This window comes from Acinonyx jubatus, chromosome E1 (assembly GCF_027475565.1).
Source record: "Acinonyx jubatus isolate Ajub_Pintada_27869175 chromosome E1, VMU_Ajub_asm_v1.0, whole genome shotgun sequence".
Taxonomy (NCBI): Eukaryota; Metazoa; Chordata; class Mammalia; order Carnivora; family Felidae; genus Acinonyx; species Acinonyx jubatus.
The window spans coordinates 34,243,353-34,266,306 of NC_069397.1; the positions used below are offsets into that span (position 1 = coordinate 34,243,353).

The following is a 22,954-nucleotide window of genomic DNA, read 5'->3' on the forward strand; positions in this document are numbered from 1 at the left end:
AATATTCCAACTGGCTGGTCCTAAGCACTGTCAAAAGAAGAAAGAACAGTGTAATCTGTCTCTGCAATTATGGGCATATAATAGTAGGATCGTTTTCAGCCCATTTCCCCATCCTGCTGGGCAAGAGTTGGCTCAGATAAGGAAAAAGAGCCAAACACACACTTGGGGCGCGGGGGGGGGGGGGGGTGAAGAAACACCAATTATTTCTGATGCCTGGTAAACAGCCTGCGCCAGAGGATAAGGCTTTTCTGGCTCTCAGCTATGCTTTCTTCTCTTTCCATGTGTCTGTCCTCCTCCTCTGAAGCTGCGGGGTGGGGACGTCTAAAAATAGTCCATGAATCACGGCAGATAATGTTGTGCAGCAGTTACATAAACAGCCAGCCCGGGCGCTGGGGCCGAGGGTAGGAACGGAAAAGATCTGGGTCAGGGTTGTCACTCCGAATAGGGTCCCCCGGAGTCGGCCTGCGGGAGGCGCGGCCGGGGCGGAGGCTGGGGCCTGCGGCCGGGAGCAGCCGGGGAGCGGCGGGCGGCGCGGCGGCGACGGCGGCGGCGGGCGGGCGCAGCAGCCCCGGGCCGGGCGCGAGCAGGGCGGGCAAGCCCCGCGCGCTCCCCATGGCGGGGAGCGGGCCGCGGCGGCGGCGGCGCTGACGGGCCCGGGGCGGGGCGGGCGGCCGGCTGGGGCCTGGGCCCGAGGGGGAAGATGAGCGCTCTCCTAGAGCAGAAGGAGCAGCAGGAGAGGCTGCGGGAAGCCGCGGCCTTGGGGGACATTCGGGAGGTGCAGAAACTGGTGGAGAGCGGGGTGGATGTGAACTCCCAAAATGAGGTCAACGGCTGGTAAGTGGGGGAGCGGGGGAGGCCTAGGTCAGAGCAGCCGGCGGGGCCGGGGCGTGGGGGCGGGCGCCCATGACCGAGGCCCGGCGCAGGCTGCCGCCGCCCGCCAAGGCGTGGCCCAGCGTCTGAGCCTCCGAGGCCGTGCGCTCGCGAGGCCTGCCCGGGCCCCGTTCCCCCTGCCCCCAGTCCCGCTTGGTGCCGTCGGGAGCGCGGCCTGCCCCAGTCCCCGCCCACGTGGTCCTCCCGGGGCAGCGCCCACCTGAGCCCCGGCCCCCCCTCCCCCTCCCGCCCCGCACCCCCGGGCTCGCTGGGCCGGAGCCCTGCTGGCTACGATTCGATTGATTCGCACGCTCGTACGGAGCTCACCCCACTTCGCGTGTGCGATTATTTTGCCGTAGGAGCTTCTGGAGAACACACCTGTGCAGAGCAAAAAGCATAAGCAACCGAGCGAATGTGAATCTTATAAATTAGCACCGTTTCTTTTCCCAAGACCGGAAAACAAAAACAAAAAAAACAAATCACTTTGCATCACTCTTCTGCCTCTCTGTTGCCTCACTGTAGCCTTGATATGCCGCTGCCTACCAGCTGCCTGTTGAGGGAAGACTTACTCCTTTATCCCATAGAGTGTTTTGCCTTGTTCTCTTACTCCAATTTTAAATACAGAATTTGAATTCAAGACTCCAGATGCCGGCCCGCAAACTGAATCCTTCCCAATTAAATAAGGAGTCACATTTTAGGATGTGCCGGTCAGATTTTTAGTGTTAAGTTACTTACTGGATGTGGTATTATTCTGCCCTCTTCACATTTAAATTTAAATTTTTATTTGATCCAAGTCATGCCTAAGCAGCCTGTTTTTGCTAGCTTAGAGTTACAGTGAGTTTGGAAATATTTTATTTTTTTCAAGTGGCATCCGACATTTTGGAACCGAGAGGGACATTGGAGATGGGTCCAAGGGCAGAGAATAACCACACAGCTGTGACCCCAACCATGGTTTCCATGACTGCCTTGCAAAGTTATCTACCTCTTATAGAAATCAGCTTGGATAGCTGTGCAGAAGCCCAGGAAACAGACACTACTGCCTTTTGTTTTCCTTAAAAGTGTTTGCAAACAAGCTTGCCCTTTGGTGTGTACCTTCTCTGAGCATGGCTCTGTGGTTCACAAGCTGTGACTCACTGTTTTGGCAGTGGGAGGCGGTGTTGTATAGAGGAAGGAGCCTGGTCTTTCCCCGCAGACTCTCCCCATTCCTGCTTAGCTAATGCAACCTTCCTGAGTCACTTCATTTTCCAGTTATGTGAGAAGAGTGTTGTGACCATTGAAGGAGATGAAGCATTGTATAAATAGCTCACATTCCTGGAGTTTGCTCTGTGACACAAGCCAGGCTCTCTCGTTCACAACTACTCAAGAACAGAGTTGTTGTTATTCTCTCCATTTTACAGATGAGGAAACTGAGGCCCAGAAAGATTAAGTAATTTCCCCAAGGTCATAGAATTTACTAGGAAGGAGCCCAGTATCTGATTCTAGACCCTGCTTTCCTAACCATGACGCCTGCCATGTAGTAGGTGCTCAGTAAATGTAGACTGAATCTGAAGCAACCTGAACAGGCTTCTCATAGATTTATCGGGGAAGATGTCTATTAAGGCACCTCATGTCAGAGGTTCAAGTTTGAATTCCTGATCTCCCCTCATCCCCCGGACTGCCCCAAGCCTGTTCCTCTGAGTCCTCCTCAGCTCAGCGTCTGACATGTTCAGCCCAGAACCCTTGATGCCCTCCTTGCCTCCTGTCTTTCCCTCACATTCCACATCCAGTGTGTCGGCTAATTCTGCCAGCTTCACCTACAGCTATAGTCAGAATCTGACCACTTCTCACTAACTCTGCCTCAACACTTCTGGTTACACAGCCACCATTCTGGTGCCCGGATTCTTGCTGTAGCCACCACCACCACTCCCCCCCCCCCCCCCAACTAGTCTTGCTTCCCTCATACGCTGTAGTCGTTTCTCAGCACAGCGGAGGGATCCTGACCTAAAACAAGTCAAAAGTCGCATCATTTCACTCTGCTCAAAACCCTCTAATGGCCCCCATCACACTCTGAGTAAAAGCTCAGAGGGTCCTCGAATTTCTGCTTCCAGTCCCCATCGTCCTCCCTCTCTACCTCAAGGCCTCATCCCCGGATTTGCCCCCTCACTTCCCTCATTCTGCTCCCCTGGCCTCCTCCCTTTTCCTGAAATACCAGGCACAGTCCTGATTCAAGGCCTTTATGTTTTTTCTTCCAAGTCTGAAATGCTTTTCCTCCCTCACCTCTGTCAGGTCTTAGCTTAGATGTCACCTTGGTGAGCTTTCCTTTGCCCTCGATTTAAAATGGCACCATGCCCCTCCCCTGCCTCTGGCGTTCCCTGGTCCCTTCCCTTGTTTTATTGTCCCTGTAACATTTAATCACCAAAGCATACTGTTTGTTCTACCTATTGCTGACTGCTTCTATTTCCACTTCTGTAAAATGAAGGGAATGTCGATAATAGCACTTAAGGGTTGTTCAGAAGATTGACTCAGTTAATATATATGAAGCCTTTAGAACAGCATCCCCCATGTAAAAAGCACTATATCTTTGTTAACTATTATTGTCTTATTATTAAGCAGCATGCTGGCATCGAACACTTAATCTCTAGCATAGAAAAGCCAAATGGTTACTGCTTTCACTTTGTAGTTGGTCAGTAACCACAATTTCAGCACTGATGAAGGATACCCAGCCCCTCCGGTCTGAAATACTTCCCAGGACTAACCAGATATTCTGACTGCAAATTTAAAGCTTGAAGAGTTAAATTTCAAAGATAGAGTTCCCATATCAGTTGTAATTCAAGGGTCGTGCGTACCCCTTGGCTTTAAGCAACAAGCATAATGGCTCATGAAAAAGCTGAAAATATTGCCTGGCTGCAATGGCTCTGAGTTATGGCTGCCCAGAGCCACACAGGTCTGGACTGAAAGTGATGGCCACTCAGGGCACGTGGTTGTGGGGATCGTGCTGTGTTGCCTTAACACCACTTTACATGGTGATGCTTTAGCTAGTTGGTTTTCCCAGAGTGTCTCAGACCCACTGGCAGTAAATTACCTTCTTCAGTCTCAAGCTTGTCATGAACAAGTGATTTACTACCAGCGAGTGAGCACTTTATTTCCAAAAGGGAACATATTTTTCTCATCATGCTCCATTCATTTTTGAATGCTCACTTATTATAATTATTCACTTTTCAAGCCCATGCCACAGAGATCCACAGACAAACACTCTCAGCTGCAGTTTGCCCACAATCAAGGATGTACTGGATCCTTCTGCCCGGACCAGTGTCCACCTTGTTCTTGGTTCCCTTGTTGAGCAATTAAGTACCTGTACGTCCAAGCAGACACTTCCTTATCTCCATGAGCTCATATTTCAGAAGCAGAAGCCGCCTCTTCCCTTATTTTTCCCAAATTGGCAATCTTTTCTTTATAGAGTACACCTTAAAGGTACCTGGATAATCTAATTCTAATCAATAATAGTATGGAATATCCCTTTGAAACATTGATGGAGTCCCAGCCAGCCGAACAAGCTAGCTTTCTGCAAGCCTGAAATGTTGAGGAGGCCAGGGCACATCACCTTCTCCCCGGAACCAAATGAACTTTATGGATAGTTGTACTTTGCAGGTTAGTGACCTAACTTAATCCTCACTACCGAACATTATTGTTCTGTTCTTTATCTTATCTGTACTTGGCTGGCAGCTCTGAAGAAATTTTCTCCATTCAATTAGAGAATTGGTGAGGACGTTTCAGAACAGAGGGGAGAAAAGATTTTCCTTCCACAATATCATTCAGCTTTGGCAACCAGGGATGAATTTAGCAACTCCGAATCCCTTCATTTCTGTTTAAGATGGAGTTTTTACCAGCATGCTAATTATATTTCTACGTGGTGTTAAAATAATAGCCCTTCAGAGTGTGCATAATCCCTTCCTGTGTGTACAATAATAAATAATTAGTTTTACTTAAATGAGGCTAATATGTTAGAAGAGTTTGTTCTTGAAAATTTCGGTCGTTGGTGTACATTTTTCAAGTGCCTTAGGAATTAAAGCCTGTGCACAGTGCCTTACATTTAAGCAGATGAGGGTATGTTTGTAGCCTTCTGGAGAGAACTAGAGGATCCAAGTATTTTAAAAATGGAAATTTAAAGTGTGTGTGTGTGTGTGTGTGTGTCTAGGAAAGAAAAGGAAAAAGAGTGAGCAACTGAGATTCAGCCGGGAATGTCTATGTAGCAATAATAATTTCAGTGGCAGAGCAAGCTGTAGATGATTATTACCCTGATAATATTTAATTTTCATGTGTCATTTGATGCATACGAAGCAAGTTTCCACTGTCCCTAAAAAGGAAAAGTGACACCATAAAAACATTGTAAAGAGACTGGGACAATCTAACGAGCGTTAGTGCTAGAAGACCTCTCAGCAATACCATTAGAGTTAACCAGCCAGCCTCCTGGAACTCCTCGAAATGAAAGCTCCTGGGATAAATTAGTTTTTCCCAAGGGTCAGAAATGAAAATAAAAAATAAGTTTTAAGCATGCTAAATATTTTGATCATCTGCTTTCCGAAAAGAAAAGTTGAGGTTACCTGCCCGGTTTCCTGGTTCTTAGCTGAGCTCTTAACAGGCTTGCATACATTTATTGACTAGCACCTGGAATTTGAAATCCCACCTCACCTCTTCTGTTTTTAACTCTTTTCTCCTTTTCTTCGGACAGGACCTGTTTACACTGGGCGTGTAAACGCAATCATGGTCAGGTGGTCTCTTACTTATTAAAATCAGGAGCTGACAAAGAGATTCTTACGACAAAAGGGGAAATGCCAGTCCAATTGACATCAAGGAGAGAAATCAGGAAGATCATGGGGGGTGAGTCTGTGTTGGGCAACTTTCGATTTTGTCAAACTCATTTAAGACTTGTGGTCTCATTGGCTGTGTTCTTGATGCCAGTCGAACCACAAATCTGTTTTTATTTTTATTTATTTAAAAAAAGTTTTTTAACGCTTATTTATTATCAAGAGACAAAGAGAGACAGAGCATGAGCAGGGGAGGGGTAAGAGAGAGGGGGAGACACAGAATCCGAAGCAGGCTCCAGGCTCTGAGCTGTCAGCACAGAGCCACACGCGGGGCTCAAACTCACGAACCGTGAGATCATGGCCTGAGCCGAAGTCGGACGCTTAACCGACTGAGACACCCAGGTGCCCCACAAATCTGTTTTTATTTTTTTTTTTAATTTTTATTATTATTATTTTTTAACCTTTATTTTTGAGACAGAGAGAGACAGAGCATGAACGGGGGAAGGTCAGAGAGAGGGAAACACAGAATCTGAAACAGGCTCCAGGCTCTGAGCTGTCAGCACAGAGCCCGACGCGGGGCTCGAACTCACGGACCGCAAGATCATGGCCTGAGCCGAAGTCGGACGCTTAACCGACTGAGACACCCAGGTGCCCCACAAATCTGTTTTTATTTTTTTTTTTAATTTTTATTATTATTATTTTTTAACCTTTATTTTTGAGACAGAGAGAGACAGAGCATGAACGGGGGAAGGTCAGAGAGAGGGAAACACAGAATCTGAAACAGGCTCCAGGCTCTGAGCTGTCAGCACAGAGCCCGACGCGGGGCTCGAACTCACGGACCGCAAGATCATGGCCTGAGCCGAAGTCGGACGCTTAACCGACTGAGACACCCAGGTGCCCCACAAATCTGTTTTTATTTTTTTTTTTAATTTTTATTATTATTATTTTTTAACCTTTATTTTTGAGACAGAGAGAGACAGAGCATGAACGGGGGAAGGTCAGAGAGAGGGAAACACAGAATCTGAAACAGGCTTCAGGCTCTGAGCTGTCAGCACAGAGCCCGACGCGGGGCTCGAACTCACGGACCGCAAGATCATGACCTGAGCCGAAGTCGGCCGCTTAACCGACTGAGCCACCCAGGCGCCCCCTTTTTTTGTCTTAATTTTTTCTTTTTCACAAATCTGTTTTTAAAAGCAAAGGTAAGGGGTGCCTGGGTGGCTCAGTCAGTTGGGCATCCGACTTCAGCTCAGGTCATGATCTCACGGTTCGTGAGTTCGAGCCCCGCGTCGGGCTCTGTGCTGACAGCTGACAGCTCGGAGCCTGGAGCCTGCTTCGGGTTCTGTGTCTCCTTCTGTCTCTGCCCCTCCCCAACTTGTGCTCTGTCTCTCAAAAAATAAATAAATGTAAAAAAAAAAAAATTTTTTTTTTTTAAAAAAAGCCAAGGTAATACTACTGTGCCACGATAGTAATTCCATGTCATTTCCAGATAGGTAGGCATTCTAAGGTTTTTTGTTTTTTTTTTTTTCAGTCTATTAAATTTAAGGCAATCAAAACAGTGATCATAAACCTAATGAAACACTCTTTTGTCTTCTGATTTGAAGAGGCAGTAAACACGGAACAAAATATGCCATATACCAAAGGACACTAGCTTTCAGAAGACACTCTCTTCCTGGTAATTTTTAAAGGGCTATGTAAATGTTATGCGTTTTCTTCTTTGTAAGTGGAAGAAGATGATGGTGACGACAGCCTCCCCCAGCTGAAGAAGGAGTCAGAACTGCCCTTTGTTCCCAACTATTTGGCCAACCCAGCCTTCCCTTTTCTCTACACCCCTGCGGCGGCAGAGGATGCGGCCCAGCTCCAGAACGGGGGCCCCTCCACACCTCCTGCGTCACCCCCTGTGGAAAGCACTCCTCCGCTGCTGCCTGCCGGGGAGCCTCCCCTGGTCGGGGCCTTTCCACGGGACCACGCCTCGTTGGCCCTGGTTCAGAACCGAGATGTGTCTGCCCCCTCTGCCATACTCCGAACACCAGAAAGCACAAAACCGGGTCCTGTCTGTCAGCCACCAGTGAGTCAGAGCCGCTCACTGTTCTCTTCTGTCCCGTCCAAGCCACCAGTGTCTCTGGAGCCTCAAAATGGGACATACGCAGGGCCAGCGCCAGCCTTCCAGCCATTTTTCTTCACGGGGGCATTTCCATTTAACATGCAAGGTAACCCTCCTCAGGAGACAGCCTCTGCGGGATGGGGTGGGGAGGGCGCCCAGAGATCTAGCGTTTCACTCCTGGTTTTTTTTTTTTTGCGGGGGGGGGGGGCGGTTTGGGAGGATGGGATTTATGTCTGTATTTATTTATGTGTTTAGAGCCTAATTGTAAACTTGTAGAAGTTTTGCAAGACCACTATAAGGAGCTCCCTTTAGCCAGACTCCTATATTATTTACGTTTTGCCCTTTTACCTGCAGTGGTTAAGTGTGTATTTCCTAAGAGCAAGGAGAGTCTGTTACATAACCACAGTCCAGTGACCACATTTAGGAAATGTAACCTTGCTATAATACCATTCTCTAAGCCATCTGTGTTCTCTAATTCAGGCCATGTTTCAGTGTTGGTGCCCTCTGCAGCTCTCTGTGCTCCCTCCACCCCTGTCCTCTGCCCAGGGTCACCTGTCGCCTTTGGTTATCATACTGTTCCATTCTCCTTTCACCTGGAAGCTTCCTCAGCCCTTCTCTATCATTTTGGACCTCAGTATTTTTTGAAGAGTCCAGGCCAGGTACTGTGTAGAATATGATCTCCTATCTGGGCGTCTGGGTGGCTCAGTCAGTTAAGCCCGGCTCCTGATTTCTGCTCAGGTCACCATCTCACAGTTCGTGGGATCGAGCCCCACATCAGGCTTTGTGCTGACAGTGCAGAGCCTGCTTGGGATTCTCGCTCTCTGTCCCTCCCCAGCTCACGTGGGCACTCTCTCTCTCAAAAATAAATAAATGAACTTAAAACAAAAGAATACGATCTCCTATTACCTTTCTCTAGGGACTATTTGATATTCTGTTGTAAAGAAGTTCCTTCCCTTCTCCTCCATTTAGATCAGTATGAACTTGTAGATTCTTTATTATTAGGTTATAATTTTGTTACTATCATCATCTTGATGTTCACATTATACCAGATCTGTCGAGAAGGAGCCCCTTGGAGCCAGTTCTCACATCGCTTGGACACATGCCATCATTCTTGGAGCATTTCCTTACTTTTTGGTGCAGCAAGAGGGCTCCAGGCTCCTAGTGTCACTTTCCCTGCTCCCGCCCCGGAGGCAGCCATTTCTCTGAGGAGCCCTTGTTCTTTCTGGCAGAGAATGGTGTTCAGAAACTAGGATGTGGACACCAGGTGCCCTTATGCTCCAGGGGTGTCATGTCTTCCAGGCCTACACAGAGGACAGAGCCAGGAAAGAAAGAGAAAGAAAGAAAGAGAGAAAGAGAGAAAGGGAGGGAGGGAGGAAGGAAGGAAGGAGCAAACAAATACCCGTATACAGTCATAGTTACATTTCTTCCTATGTTTCTGTATCTATTTCTCTTTATAAAAATATTAAAAACAAGTTCATCCTGATCTCTCCCATTCCAGATAGACACCCCGGGACACAGTCTAGTCTTACCTTTACTATTTCTTTTTTTTTTCTTTTTTTTTTTATTGTTTTCTTTATTTTTGAGAGAGAGAGAGAGAGACAGAGTGCGAGCGGGGGAAGGGCAGAGAGAGAGGGAGACACAGAATCTGAAGTGGGCTCCAGGCTCCCAGCTGACAGCACAGAGCCCGACGCGGGGCTCGAACTCACGAACCCTGAGATCATGACCTGAACCAAAGTCAATGCTTAACCGACTGAGCCACTCAGGCACCCCCCCTTTACTTTTTCTGTGTAAGTAACTCCCTCACTTTCTGGTTTTGAGGACCTGCTGTTATATGTGCTGATAACAGTGACCTGGGGGTGCTCTGAGAGATTCCTATAGAAGGAGCAAAACAGAACCACCAAACCCACGTAGGTATTTGACTTGGGCCATCTTGGCAGCCAGGCTCAGAATTTAAGGGCAGACCGCTTAGATCCCCGACCCTAAAGTAATAGTGCTTATTTACTCCCCACCCAGACTCCTTCCTTGTTGAGGCATGCTGCATTCAAATCATAGACTGTCATTTTTATTAATAGCTCGTCTTTTTGCTCTTTTACTGTTTATCGCAAGGAATTTCATATTTCTTTCTTTTTTTTTTTTTTTTTAATTTTTAAAATGTGTATCTTAGAGAGAGAGAGAGCATGAGCAGGGGAGGGACAGAGGGAGAGGGAGACACAGAATCAAAACAGGCTCTAGGCTCTGAGCTGCCAGCACAGAGCCCGGCACAGGTCTCGAACCCACAAACCGTGAGACCATGACCTGAGCCAAAGTCGGACGCTCAACCGACTGAGCCACCCAGGCGCCCCAGGAATTTCATATTCCATAAATACCTTTAGGTTCGCAATTATTAAATCCTTTTAGAGTAACTCGTATCCCATCTCTTGCCTGTGCCTTCTTTCCACCCCTCTTCCCCTGCTTATGTGTGGTTCGATACCCACACCCGTTCGTAAGCCTTTACCTACTCAGCACCAGCAGCAGAAGTTAATTATCCTTCAACACACTGGATGGTTGTCTCCCCCCCGAACACACACCCCTTTTACTTTGTGAACCACAGTTCTCGACGTAGGGAAGACAGTGCAGAAAACTGCCACCAGAGCCAGAACTGGGGCTGAGCAAAACCCTGCTGACGGTGCTTAGTTTTCTCATTGGGTGGCGCGGGCCTCCGGCACGGGGCATGATTATGTATAACCAGCTTCTGGAAAAGATCTTAAATTACATCGACTGACTATGCAGGAACCATTCATTAACATTTCTCCCTGTTTCCCGCCCCCCCCCCCCCCCCCCCCCGCCCTAGAGCTGGTACTCAAGGTGAGGATTCAGAACCCATCTCTTCGAGAAAATGATTTCATTGAAATTGAACTGGACCGACAGGAGCTCACCTATCAAGAGTTGCTCAGAGTGAGCTGCTGTGAGCTGGGTGTTAATCCAGATCAAGTGGAGAAGATCAGAAAGTTACCCAATACCCTGGTAAGAAAGGTAAGAGAGGTCTGAGCAGTTGCTTGCTTTTTGCATTTGGAAAATACCCAGCTTCCTCCTTGGCTGCATGAGTCATAGTTGAGAACTGAGAAGAGAAGAGAAGAGAAAAGGGGCAAAGGGTGGTTTTCCAGATGAGCTTTCTTTCCCTCTCCTGGTCGACAGGGACATGACCTTTTTGAAGGCGGTAGCATAGCAGAGAGAATTTTCTGAATTACCGTTCCGTGTACCTGGTTTTGGTTGTTTGTGTAGTGACACGTGAGGATTACACTATCGCATCTCGGAGCACCTGGGGAAAACTGGTCTGAATGGCCTCTCCCTCCAAGTCCAAGGTGCGCTCATCCTGCAGTAGCTGCCGTTCAGGGCTGCCACCCTCCCATCCTCCAGGCAGCCCAACTCACGCCCCCGGGGACTTCCCCGCACAGTCACCAATGGGCACAGTCACCAATGGCCTGCCACAGGGATTTTCTTTTTTTTTTTTTTTTTAATGTTTGTTTATTTTTGAGACAGAGACAAAGACAGAGTGTGAGCAGAGGAGGGGCAGAGAGAGAGAGAGAGAAAGAGAGAAAGAGACACACACACACACACACACACACACAATCTGAAGCAGGCTCCAGGCTCTGAGCCATCAGCACAGAGCCCCGTGTGGGGCTCGAACTCACAAACCAGGAGATCAAGACCTGAGCCAAAGTCAGACACTTAACTGACTGAGCCACCCCAGGCTCTCCTCTTCTAGGCTTTAAAATGACCTAAGAGGGGCGCCTGGATGGCTCAGTCAGTTAAGCATCCGACTCTTGATCTTGGCTCAGGTCATGATCCCACAGGTTTGCGAGTTCAAGCTAGGCATCAGGCTGTGCATTGTCAGTGCAGAGCCTGCTTGGGATTCTCTCTCTCCCTGTCTCCCTGTCCCTCCCTTGCTTGTGCTCTCTCTCGCTCACAGAATAAATAAATAAACTTAAAAAACGTTTTTACAAACAAGCAAACAAACAAGTAAATAAATAAATAGAGCTAAGGTACTGGTGTCAACATAACACCTCAAACATACAGAGACAAGTGGCCCTTCATTTTTTTTTTTAGAGAGAGAGAGAGAGAGAGAGAGAGAGGATATGAGTGGGGGAGCGGTAAAGGGACAGGGAGAGGGAAGAACCCAAGCAGGCTCCATGCCCAGTGCAGAGCCCGACTCGGGGCTCTCCCCCACGAACATGAGATCATGACCTGAGCCAAATTAAAGAGTGGGACGCTCATCCGACTGAGCCACCCAGGCGCCCCGACAAGTGGCTCCTCTTAATGGGCTTAACCCATTTTGTTTTAGGACAAAGACGTTGCTCGACTCCAAGATTTCCAGGAGCTGGAACTGGTTTTAATGATAAGCGAAAACAATTTCCTGTTCCGAAATGCTGCGTCCACACTGACTGAAAGACCTTGCTATAACAGGAGAGCTTCTAAACTGACGTACTAAGTTCAGCAGGGACTTTTATCGCTGAGTATTGTGACAGTGCGCGTCACCTCCGGGCCAAGGACGAGCCATGGATCTAAACGTCTTGGGCGCCCAGGAGGGCCCCGGTGCCACTGCGTCGTCTACACTAACATCGTTCTGCCATGGTAGGGAGCCCCTGACCCCCCGCAGCGGTGCCACTCTTCCACGCCTCTTGGTGCACAATAAACCTCCTGCTTGAAGCGGTGAACAGTGGAGAAGCTGGAGAGGCCGAAGCTGGCGCTTCTGAACCCCTGTTTCCCGTGCCCAAGCTAAGTGAGCCGTCTCAGCAGAAGCGGAGAGGGAGCGGAGCGTGGCTGTCGCCCCTCCTGCGGACAGTGCACCTGCAGGGCTTTCTTGGGACTTGCACGCTCACCGCTCTCCTAAGTGTGAACCGGCTAGAGGGGAAATTGGGGAAAGCACACTGGACCGATGATTTCTAGCGCGACTTGGGGCTGTGAGGTTTCACATAACATATTTACCAATGTTACTCAGGTTTAAAGTATTTAAGACTACAGTTACCTAGTTGTAAATATGCTGTTAACCAAAAGAGCTGCCCCTCCCCCTCTTTGCCCTTTGTGAACACTCCAGACTGCTTCTCTGCCTCCCGTGTCCGCCTTTGCCTGGACAGTCGTCTCTGCATTGACTCTGTGGTCACTAGAGGGCTCTCTGATGCTTTCCAAAAGAGCAGCCGCTTTTTTTTTCTTTTTCTTTTTTTCTTTTCTTTTCTTTTCTTTTCTTTAAACCTCTGAAGTGATTCCTGGCCTCTCCGTGTTTAACCGCACCGTCCGAGAAGAGCACGAACATTGCCGGCCCGTGTTCCCCACTTGCGTTCCCCACTAGGCACGAAAAGCAATTTTTGAAACCGAATCTGTTGCTGTTTTCCAGGTGATTGTGGGAAACTGAGCTAAAGGAGTTAGCGTCTTTATTTTTGTATCAAAGATAAAGGTTATTTTGAAATTCCTAGGGTTTTTACACAACTCCGAAATCTGTTGCTTTTGTAAACAAATTGTTTGCCCTTAGGCCTCCCCCACCACCACCCACCCATCCGCTTCACCGAGGCGGTTTGTGAGCCTGCCAGGCTTTGTTCTGGAAAACACCTGATTACACTCTTGAGCACGGCCTAGGCCTACGAGAAATTTTCGTAAGGAACGCCTTCAAGAGTTCCCTTCCTTTCTTTCGGTGTCATTAACGTTAAAAGAGCCACTGTCTTGTCGAAACCAACAGCTTCACTTTAGAAATAAGAATGAGCACACTCAGACGAACAGGAGGGCAGGGGTTCGAAGCCAGCTGTCGAAGAGCATCCCTGCTGTCTTAAGAAGCTTTTTCCCCATAGTGCCTAAATAGTTTCCAAAGAAACTTAACTTCCTAACTGTGTTAATTTTATTGGAACGCTGCGACTGATTGCTGACGGAGCGAGAGCATGCAGACGACGTCAATGGAGGAGAATGTTGGGCCGAGATAATGGCCTCCTGTTGCTGCCTCAGTGCTGAGCTGAGGTCGAGGCCGTCCTCAAGGCCGGCTTTGTGGAATCACTCCGTTCAGTGAGTACACCTTAGTCCACCGATTCCTGATGGTGACTCACTCACCCTTGTACGGTGTTCGCACAGCAGAGTCAGACTCCGCAGGGAAGTTACTTATTACCCCTTCCCTGAAGTGCTTTAAAGAAGAAACTGCCCTGGTGGTTCAACCAATCGGAAGCTAGTTTACCGAGACATACTAACCTTCTTTCCTTCCCTTTGGAAAAAGTGACAGTTTACTGATAACACTAAGGCTAGCTCTATCCTGGCAGAAATAAATCCGGTATTAATTCATGTCTAAATCACTGGGGTTAAAACTCGTCTAACCATTAAGATCAATTAGAGACTCAGAAGCAGTGGAGGTCCCGGCCGGGAGGTGGCCTACCGAGTGGCTGCAGGGCATTCCCCCCCCCACCCCCGTTCAGAAACTGGCGAGGGCGAGGGAGAGGCTTGGCGTCTCAGGTGAGGGATGAGCCCGACACTGTCCTCCCTTCTCCCTTGTAAAGTCCTCTGTGGTCACCTGACTCCCGCCTAAGGCGGTTGGATGAGACTGACAGTTGCCGGTAGGTGAGTTTAAAGTCTTAATCTATGCATTCAGAGAAATATTTTTATATGCTTTGTGTAATTTATAACAAGGATTTTTTTTTTTTTAGCTTTGTTAACTGTGAATTCACCCCCCCTCCACTGCATATTTAAAGCATGTGTTCACACCGTGTGTAAACATTCACCGAAGATTGTTTTCTTTGTGCATTGCCGACTGTTCAAACATAACCAGTATTATTAAAATTAAAATATTAACGAACCGAGCCCATATTCTTTCATTTGGGCCTCCTAAGCAGCACTGTACTCCTAATCACCGGGGGTTCGAGTTGTTGGACAGTCCCGGGGACACGGTGCTCTAGGGGAAAAATCGGAGGGACCGTTCGCCCAGCTGAGGCTCCTCCGTCTTGCTGCCACCAAGGGGCTCGTGCCCGTCAGTGGCACCCACAGACACTTTGTGCAGCCCCTTTCCTCCCGGCTCTCAGCGGCCAGCTTCCTTTCCCTGGAGGAGGTGAGCCGGCTAGATGGAGGTCATCCTCTAGTGACCACATTTTTCGATTAGCCTATTTACTTTATGCAACCGAGCCTCTCCTTTGGGCTGCCGGCACCTGTCAGGGCCTCCATGAGCTCAGAAACAGACTCCCAAGGCAGGAGAGGAAGTAACAGCCTCCCACCTTCAGATCTTTGAGCGTGATGCCGAATGAATCTGCGTTTCTGTTGGGTTAGGGCAGCTAGAACCTCACAAAGCAGACGTCATGCCAAATTGGCCTAATAAATCAGGGAGCATAGCAGAGACCTTTTCTTAGCACCAAGGAGAGGCAGAATAATTTGGGCATTTGGGCTTTCATACTCGCTTTATCACAAGGATGGAAGTCTTCTTCTCTACACTCATAAACATCCTGGGCAGAAACAGGCTGCCAAAAAAAATGTGATTAACCTTTAACAAATGGTCCTGCAGCACAGGCTGACCCAATACATACAGGAAAACCAGATCAAAGGAGCCATCTCCGCACCTACTGCAAACCATTTAGGGAAGAAAGACAAACTATCCCCTACAACCCGTCACATCATACCAAGCAGAAAGGTCGAGGAAACGAGAGGGTCAGACACCGGAAAACTCAGTAAGGTAACAAAGAGAAGAGATCCGTTCCAAATTTCCAAATACGCCTTGTGCCAGGTGGACTCTGACCCACAGGAAATGAGCACTCTGTCGGTTTGCTCAAAACCAAATTGAATTCGGCCCCTCATCTTGCTTATTGGCCCGAGACTGTCAGGGCCAGGGGCGCCTCTGGGCTGTTTTGTGCTCTCACGTGCAGCTTTGGCCACATTGAGGAAGACGAATGGCCCTGAGGCCTCGCTGGTTACGAGGACCTGTCTGGAATAGACTTGTTTTTTGTTTTTTGTTTTTTTTTTTTTTCAGTTTATTTACTGGCAGATGAAGAGAGTGAGCGGGGAGGGGCAGGGAGACAGGGAGAGACAGAATCCCAAGCAGGCTCCGCGCCGTTGCCACAAAGCTTGATGCGGGGCTTGAACTCACAAACCAGGAGATGATGGCCTGAGTGGAGATCAAGAGTCAGACAATTAACCAACTGAGCCACCCAGGCGCCCCTGGCATAGGCTACTAAAGGACCAAGGGAGTAAAAGGCACCATGCACATCCCAGCCCCTAGAGAAGCAGGCTTGGAGGTCTGAGGGATGGCATGAGGGAGGCGTTCACAGCAGCCTTCCCAAGAGGCCTCGGGTCCGATTTCAGGGGCTTTATTTCTCGCCTTTGCACAGTATCTGCACAGCAGAGCAGGAACTATTGGCAATTACCCAGTGACTTTTGGCTGTAAAGACAATATTTCTAGCCAAAAGCTCTGGAGACTGAAGTTTTCAGATAATCCCAGCCATGTAGATGTACATAAAGTCTGCCTCCACCTCTCTCCCTCCCTCCCTGCCCCCTGCAAAGGCCCTAACCCCCAAACATTATGAACAGGCAGAGAAAGGCTGCATCGGGGTATACGTATTGTTGACCATGTCGCTTTATTTCATCAGTGCTCCATTTTTAATGGATCCAGGCCAGCACCCCAGAGTACAGGACTCAGTTCCTAAGGACACCCTGACCCGGCAGTCTGCTGTTCCAGGAGGAAAAAGCTTTACTTTAAAAAAAAAAAAAAATCCTTCTGAGTAGAAAATACAAAAAATCAGACAGAGTGGAGAGGTCATTCCATGAAATGACTGAAAACAGCACAGCGTGGCAAGAACACTAGGTTGGGAATCAGGAGACCCCGGGCACCAGTCTGGGCTCTGCCTCAAACTAGCTGTGGCCTCGGGCCCGTAGTTCACCTCTTGGGCCCCACTTCCTCATCTAAAGTATTTAGCACAATTATTCTGTGAGGCACTTTGCAGGGCAAGAATCTAGCGAATGCCTCCAGTGTTTGCCATCAAGTCCATCCTGCAGACGTGCTTGGTGTCTTTTTCTCTCCTGATGAAAACCAGCAATGGCCAGGAGCAAGTCCCAGGAATATATTTTAGACAAGTCCAGCGTCTCTGGCCATCCCGTAGAAGATGCCTCTGGCTGCGATGAGGTTGGCTGGAGAATCAAATTCAGCTACTGTCCCTCTGTCCAGGACAAGGACCCTAGCCAAAGAAAAGAAGTGGTCAGGTCTCCATCAGTTTCGACCTGGCCCTTACCGTCCAACTCTGCCCTTCTGGGTCCTGCTCAGGCCCTGCGGGGACATGCCAACCCTCCTGCTTCGGGAGACCCACCCAACACAGCCACTAGGCCACATGTGCACGCTCGCAAGGCTGGTTATTTTAGCCGCTCCGTTTGCTCTCCTGGCAGATGAGACCGTTTCTGGGATCAAACACAAGGTTCCTATTCATCTCTGCTCTTCGGGCCTCTGAAAACCTTCCCTAATGAGCCCTTCCCTCAACCGGGGTCACAGGACTGTGCGCAGGGAGCCACGGGCCTGTGCGCTGGGCCCTGTGCGCTCTTACCTGCTTTGTGCCAACTCACAAAGGCACACGGCAGGAAACTGGGCTGCACGGAGGCCTGACACTGGAATCTGGGACTTTGGCTGCATATCTGGTTGCTGCTGATGGAGGGATCTACACACACACACACACACACACACACACAGTCAGGTCTGGACCTGGGATTAGAATCCCCTGCCAATCAAGCACGGGGTGCACCTGGTGCAGGGCTAACAGCCTGACTCCCGGGGTGAGGCAGGAGCGGAAAGGGCTCCCCTGAGCCCGGCGAGATGCTCCTGGATGGGAAGGGATGGGCCTCACTCTGTTCCCTTACCTACAGGGCTCCCGGAAACACGTCCTGGGAAGGAGTGTGTCTGTGCACATCTCTGCCTGGTCACTGCCCGAACGAGCCCGGGAGATGCCCCTCCTCCCTTCAGTGGTTTCTCACTGTTCCCTAGGGTACCGACTGCTTCCCCAGGGTCCTCAAAGTGCAGCAGAGTGGGGCCTGTCCCTCGCTCCTCCTCATCTTGCCTCCACTGCCCCCTTCCCCCTCTGCACTCCGGCCTCATGTGCCCTCCTACCTTTGCCTGAAATTTGTATCCGTACCCCATCTCCTCGCCCACTCCCCAACTCTTACTCATCCTGTAGGGCCTGGCTGGTGCTTCCTTTCCTTAGGAAAGATAGTGTCCTGGCTGCCCTGTGTGGATTGGCTTTCTCTTCCCTACATACACATACCCCTGCTTCCTTCCCGCAGGCTCTCCTTACCCGTTTGATAGCAGGAGTATTTGATTAATTTCTGCCAGTCCCACTAGAATGAATGAACTCCCAACCTCCAAGGTTGGTTTGAGCCTTCTATCCTCAGGGCTACCAGTGACCGCCGTCTTCAGTTAGGCCTGAGAACAGATCCTCTCAGCCCACCCCTGTCCCTTGTCTGGACCCAAGGCCTGGCACCTCTGTCTGTCCTCTCTTCTCTCAGTGGGGGCCTGGATAGGGGTGGGGTAGGCATGGAACAGACAGACGGTAGCGTTGGGCATTCTCGGCTTGGTTCCCAAGCCCCTGGGGGCTGTGTGGGGACACTTCTGAGGCAGGGACAAGGTCTGCCCATTGCCCTATCCATGGCATCCTCCCTACCTTCCCGTGCCTGGAGATGTTTATTTTGTGAATAAAGCCTTATTGATGTACTCCCACCACACTCCTTCGACACAGATTTATCTCAGCTTCCTCCTCTTCCTTCTTCTGAGCTCCCACATCTCCAAGGGGGCCAGTCTGCCAGGCCACTGCCACGTCACTTCCGTGAGGCTTCTGATCCCCCTGCCCCCGACCTTGTCCTCCAGCCATCACACCTTAACTTTGGACACAGTGAGGGAATAGGTCCCAGATTTTTCTTTTGGCTGAGTGGCTGCCTCCCCAGGGAAGGCGTGGGATTCCCCAGGGCAAGGCCCTTGCCCTAATCCTTAGAGGAGGTTATGGTAAGAGGCTGGGGGAGAAACTAACACTTTCCAGGGTCGCCTGCATTTGAAACGCTTCATTTCGTTGACTCCTTACAGCAACCCCAAGAGAGAGGTTCTGCACCTTGCCCAAGGTCACACAGCAGTCAGCAGCTGCCGGGGCTGGGGCTCAGCCCTCCGCTCTCTCACCACAGGGTGTCTGCTCCTGAGGGTCCAGGCTGTCAGGGTCCAGCCCTCTGAGGCAGGGACTCTAGCATCATGCACTTCTGTTAGTGGCTTCCCCACCTGTACACCCAGCTCGGATTGTGGGAGCGACGTACAAAGGGATGGCCACGCGGGCCCTCTAAAGAGGCAGGGTGCTCAGGGAGTGAGGGTTTTGTCATGAAGGACCCGGTTCCGCCTCATAGCATTAACAGAAGGCGGCAGGGAGGCAGCGTGGGCACAATTCACGATGCCTAGGGAGCCCCAGTGTGCCCCCTCCCTGCACGTTGGTGACCTCAAAGTGTCCCGTGTGTCTCAGAAAACATCACTGTGCCCACCGTGGGTAGATGACTCCACTCTGTCCTGCCCCTTACCTATAACTTGGGAAGCCCTGCTCTGTCCCTCATGCCTAGACAATCCCATGAGCTCTCCCGTGTCCAGGTAATCTGCATGCCCGTTCCTGGTGACCTAGATAACCCCACCAGGTTCCCCCCACGGCCCCCCCCGCGCTGGGTTCTGGCGCCCCACCTGGTATAGTCTATGATGGTGTCGAGCCAGTGTGGGATGGTCAGCACCGTGCAGTTCTCAAACTGGGTGCGGACGGTAGCCCGGATGAGGTCGTCAGTCTCCAGGTCCATGGCAGCCGTGGCCTCGTCTAAAACCAGGATGTGGCTCCTGTGGAGCCCGGCTCGGGCCAGGCACACGAGCTGGCGCTGGCCCACGCTGGGAACGGGCAAGGCAGACATCTCGAGCTGGGTGCCCTCACCTGCCCCCAGGCAGGAGTCCCTGAACTGCTTCTGTCTGCATTCCTTCCCAAAGGCCCAGGACTGGCTTTCTGTCTAACTTCTCCCATTTCTGCCTCAGCCCAGTCCTCCTGGAACATGGAGTCACGGAGATCTGGATCCCACAGGGCTGATGAGGGGTCTGGGGTAGAGCAGTGCTCAACAACACTGTGAAATCCCGGTCTGTCTCTGGCACCCCCGGCTTCCTCCTTCTGTGTCTTTTTCCCTGTCCTCGCTCTTCAGCTAGTGCCATGATGCTTCTCTGCTTCTATCAGTCATTTACACTCTAGAAAGAACACACCTAAATGGCTCTTCCCGGATATTTGCACACATTGTCATCTTGCCGAGCCTAATGTCTCACAATCCAGACAGTCATCTCCCAGCCCCATGGGGGAATATAGGCCAGGGCTCTGTTGTGAGGACAAGAAGGGTCAGGGACACGGGGACTCCCGAGTCTGGTCACTGGGGAGGTGGAGGAGAGGTGGGGCACATACCTTCAACCTCTTCCCTTGGAAGCCAGAGCTAGTGAACAAAGCGAGGCTGTGTTCCCAACCACAGAGGCTGCTATAACCCCACACCCAAGGACAAATACCTCAGCCTTTCCCAAAGGGGTGAGTCACCGCAGCCCAAGTGAAGGCCAGGCTCTCTCGCTGGCCCATTCCCGCAGCTAATGAAGGTTCTGGCATCAGAGTGAGCCTCCAGCTAGAACTCAGGGCTGATTTATGGTAGGACTGGCACAGGATGCAAGTTCTGCTTATTAAAGCGGCTACAAGCTCAGTGAGGGTGGGGGGTGGGGGGAGCCGACCTGTCTCAGACCCTGGCAGACGGGGGGTAGGAAAATGGAGCAAAGCCAGCTCTGGGTGCAGGGTCTGGAAGCTTGTGCTTATCCACCAGCCACCCCAACACGGCTGCGTAAATGAAATCCCGTTGAAGGGCATATTCAGTCTCCCGGGACTAGCAGGGGAAGTGGGGGGCGGGGGGCAGGGCCATCCCACGCATGGCTGTGACACAGCGATGAAGGGTTTGGGGCAAAAGCCCTGGCTTCCCTGAGTCCCTGCCCCCCCTTCTTGCTAGCTGAGACGCTTTGGGCAATCATTTTATGCATTGGAGCCTCATTCCTGGCCCACAGGACTGCAGCAAAGATTAAACAAGATAGCGGATGCCAACGTTCTTTGAACGCTATTAAGTGCTGAGCAAATGTAAAGGTTTTTGTTTTTGTTTTTGAGGTCTGGAGAGAGTCCATGGGTGTGGACCCAGCAGACTAATACGAAGAAGAATAAAATAGCTAAATATCTCAGGAGTGTATCCAGGCTAAGTGCTTTCTATTTCATCCCCATGACCTCAAGACTGCTCTGTCCAAACGATAGCCACTGGCCACGTGTGGCTATGGAGCACTTGAAATGCGGCTGGTCTAAATTGGGATGTACCGTAAAGGTAAAAGTCCACACGGGGTGGGGGGGGGGGGTTCAAACTTAGTATGAAAAAAATGTAAAATATCCCTAATAATTTTTATATCAATTGCTTGTTGAAATGGCAACATTTTAGATAGACGGGGATAAATGAAGTACACTTTTCAAATGTATTCCATCTATTTCTTTTCTTTTCTACCTGCTCCTTTTTCTTTTTTTTTTTTTTTCCAACGTTTTTATTTATTTTTGGGACAGAGAGAGACAGAGCATGAATGGGGGAGGGGCAGAGAGAGAGGGAGACACAGAATCGGAAACAGGCTCCAGGCTCCGAGCCATCAGCCCAGAGCCTGACGCGGGGCTCGAACTCACGGACCGCGAGATCGTGACCTGGCTGAAGTCGGACGCTTAACCGACTGCGCCACCCAGGCACCCCACCTTTTTCTTTTTTTAATGTGGCTACTGGAAAAAAATTTAATTACACATATGTGGCTCACATTATATTTTTTAGTGGGCAGCACAGTGCAAAAAGGTATGGGACTGCTATTATCCCCATTTTAAAGGGAAGGAAGAGGTAGAACAGAGAGGTTAAGCAACTTGCCCCCAAATCACACAGCTAACACAGGTGTGGGAATCAATCGCAAGCCTTTAGACTTAGTAAGAAGTGACTCCCGGCCCTCCCTGCTGCACAGCCCGGGGGCTGTGGATAAAACACTGGGGTGGTAAGAAAGCAAAGCAGGGCTTGGAGAGCTCACTTCGCTCACTCGGAAACTTCAGAAGGACTTGCAGAGCCATCTTGGGAAATATCTGTGAGCTACCTAATGCACTGTAGGTTTTGCTCTTACCTGATCCAAGGGCTCAGTACAGACCCCCACCCCAGGCCAAGCACAGCATTGACAACCTCGCAGGACAGCACTGACTATGGTTTTGGAATCTCCCGGTTCCAATCCCAGGCATGCCTTCACCCAGCTAGGTGACTTTGGCTCCGCCTCAGTTTTCTCATCCGCAAAGGGGGACCATCACCACCTTGGGAGCTTGTGTGAGGCGTCAGTGAGATCCCACAGAATATGTTCAATACGAAACAACAGCCCCGCCCCCCTCCCCCGAGCGCCCCCAGACTGAGACGGGAGTAGGGAGGGGGCTGTGGCCTGGACTCTGTGTCATTTGATACGAAGTCTTCTACCCCTCGGGTTGCTGTTTCTGACCCACCCAACCCCAGCCGTTACCTGAGATTCTCCCCTCCCTCGGAGCACTGGAAGTCCAGGCCCTCCGGCTGCGAGCCCACAAAGGTGTGCAGGTGGGAAAGCTCCAAGGCTCGCCATAGATCTGCCTCCGAGTAATACCCAAAGGGGTCCAGGTTCATACGTAGGGACGCGGAGAACAGGATGGGGTCCTGGCGACACAACAAGGTCTCGGAAGAGGGCCGTTCAGGCCCCCTCAGGAGCCATGGGTCCCAGGGCCAGAGAAAAAGAAAGGAATTTGGGGCAGTGTTTCCTATTCTGTCCACAGCCCTCCAGGAGGGAGGCAAAGGGCAGATAAATGCCTGTGGGGAAGCGATAAACCCCAGCTTTGCCAATCAAAGTTGTCCACCAAAGCAGACAGAGGAACCGCTAATCTGACTCCAAAATGTCCAGTCAGCAGAAAAAAACACCCCAGAGGAGCTAGAAAAAGTGAAATGCAATTCCGAGTGGGGAAACAGGCAGACCAGGACAGAGCGTCTCAGGGGGATCGGGTACCTGAAGGGTCCTGCGATCCTGGTCTCAACTGGTAGCCCAGGTGGCCGGAGGGCAGCGTCTGATGGGGCCAGGATAGTCTGACCCCTTTCAGATCCATGACAGGTGGCTGCTCTGTGGCTCTGCTCC

General features: G+C 50.4%; 2 protein-coding genes across 2 annotated transcripts in view; one reads left to right on the forward strand and one right to left on the reverse strand.

The window, feature by feature from the left end:
- The first annotated feature begins 562 nt into the window (after nt 1-562).
- ANKRD40 (ankyrin repeat domain 40) lies at nt 563-14,564 on the forward strand. Its single transcript, XM_027034113.2, has 5 exons — nt 563-834; nt 5,579-5,727; nt 7,376-7,861; nt 10,586-10,767; nt 12,077-14,564. The coding sequence occupies exons 1-5, from the start codon at nt 701-703 to the stop codon at nt 12,221-12,223; spliced, it is 1,098 nt and encodes a 365-aa protein (XP_026889914.1). The 5' UTR covers nt 563-700; the 3' UTR covers nt 12,224-14,564.
- A 949-nt stretch (nt 14,565-15,513) lies between these two features.
- ABCC3 (ATP binding cassette subfamily C member 3) overlaps nt 15,514-22,954 on the reverse strand; it is a 32,543-nt gene continuing 25,102 nt past the window's right edge. The window contains 3 exon segments of the mRNA XM_015084939.3: nt 15,514-16,919; nt 19,433-19,627; nt 22,319-22,485. Of these exon segments, the coding sequence (XP_014940425.3) occupies nt 16,811-16,919; nt 19,433-19,627; nt 22,319-22,485 (471 nt within the window). The 3' untranslated portion in view covers nt 15,514-16,810.

Coding starts and splice junctions, on each gene's coding strand:
- ANKRD40 (XM_027034113.2), top strand. CDS start 701: ATGAGCGCTCTCCTAGAGCAGAAGGAGCAGCAGGAGAGGCTGCGGGAA. Junction 5,728..7,375: donor AATCAGGAAGATCATGGGGG/GTGAGTCTGTGT, acceptor CTTCTTTGTAAG/TGGAAGAAGATGATGGTGAC. Junction 10,768..12,076: donor CCAATACCCTGGTAAGAAAG/GTAAGAGAGGTC, acceptor ATTTTGTTTTAG/GACAAAGACGTTGCTCGACT.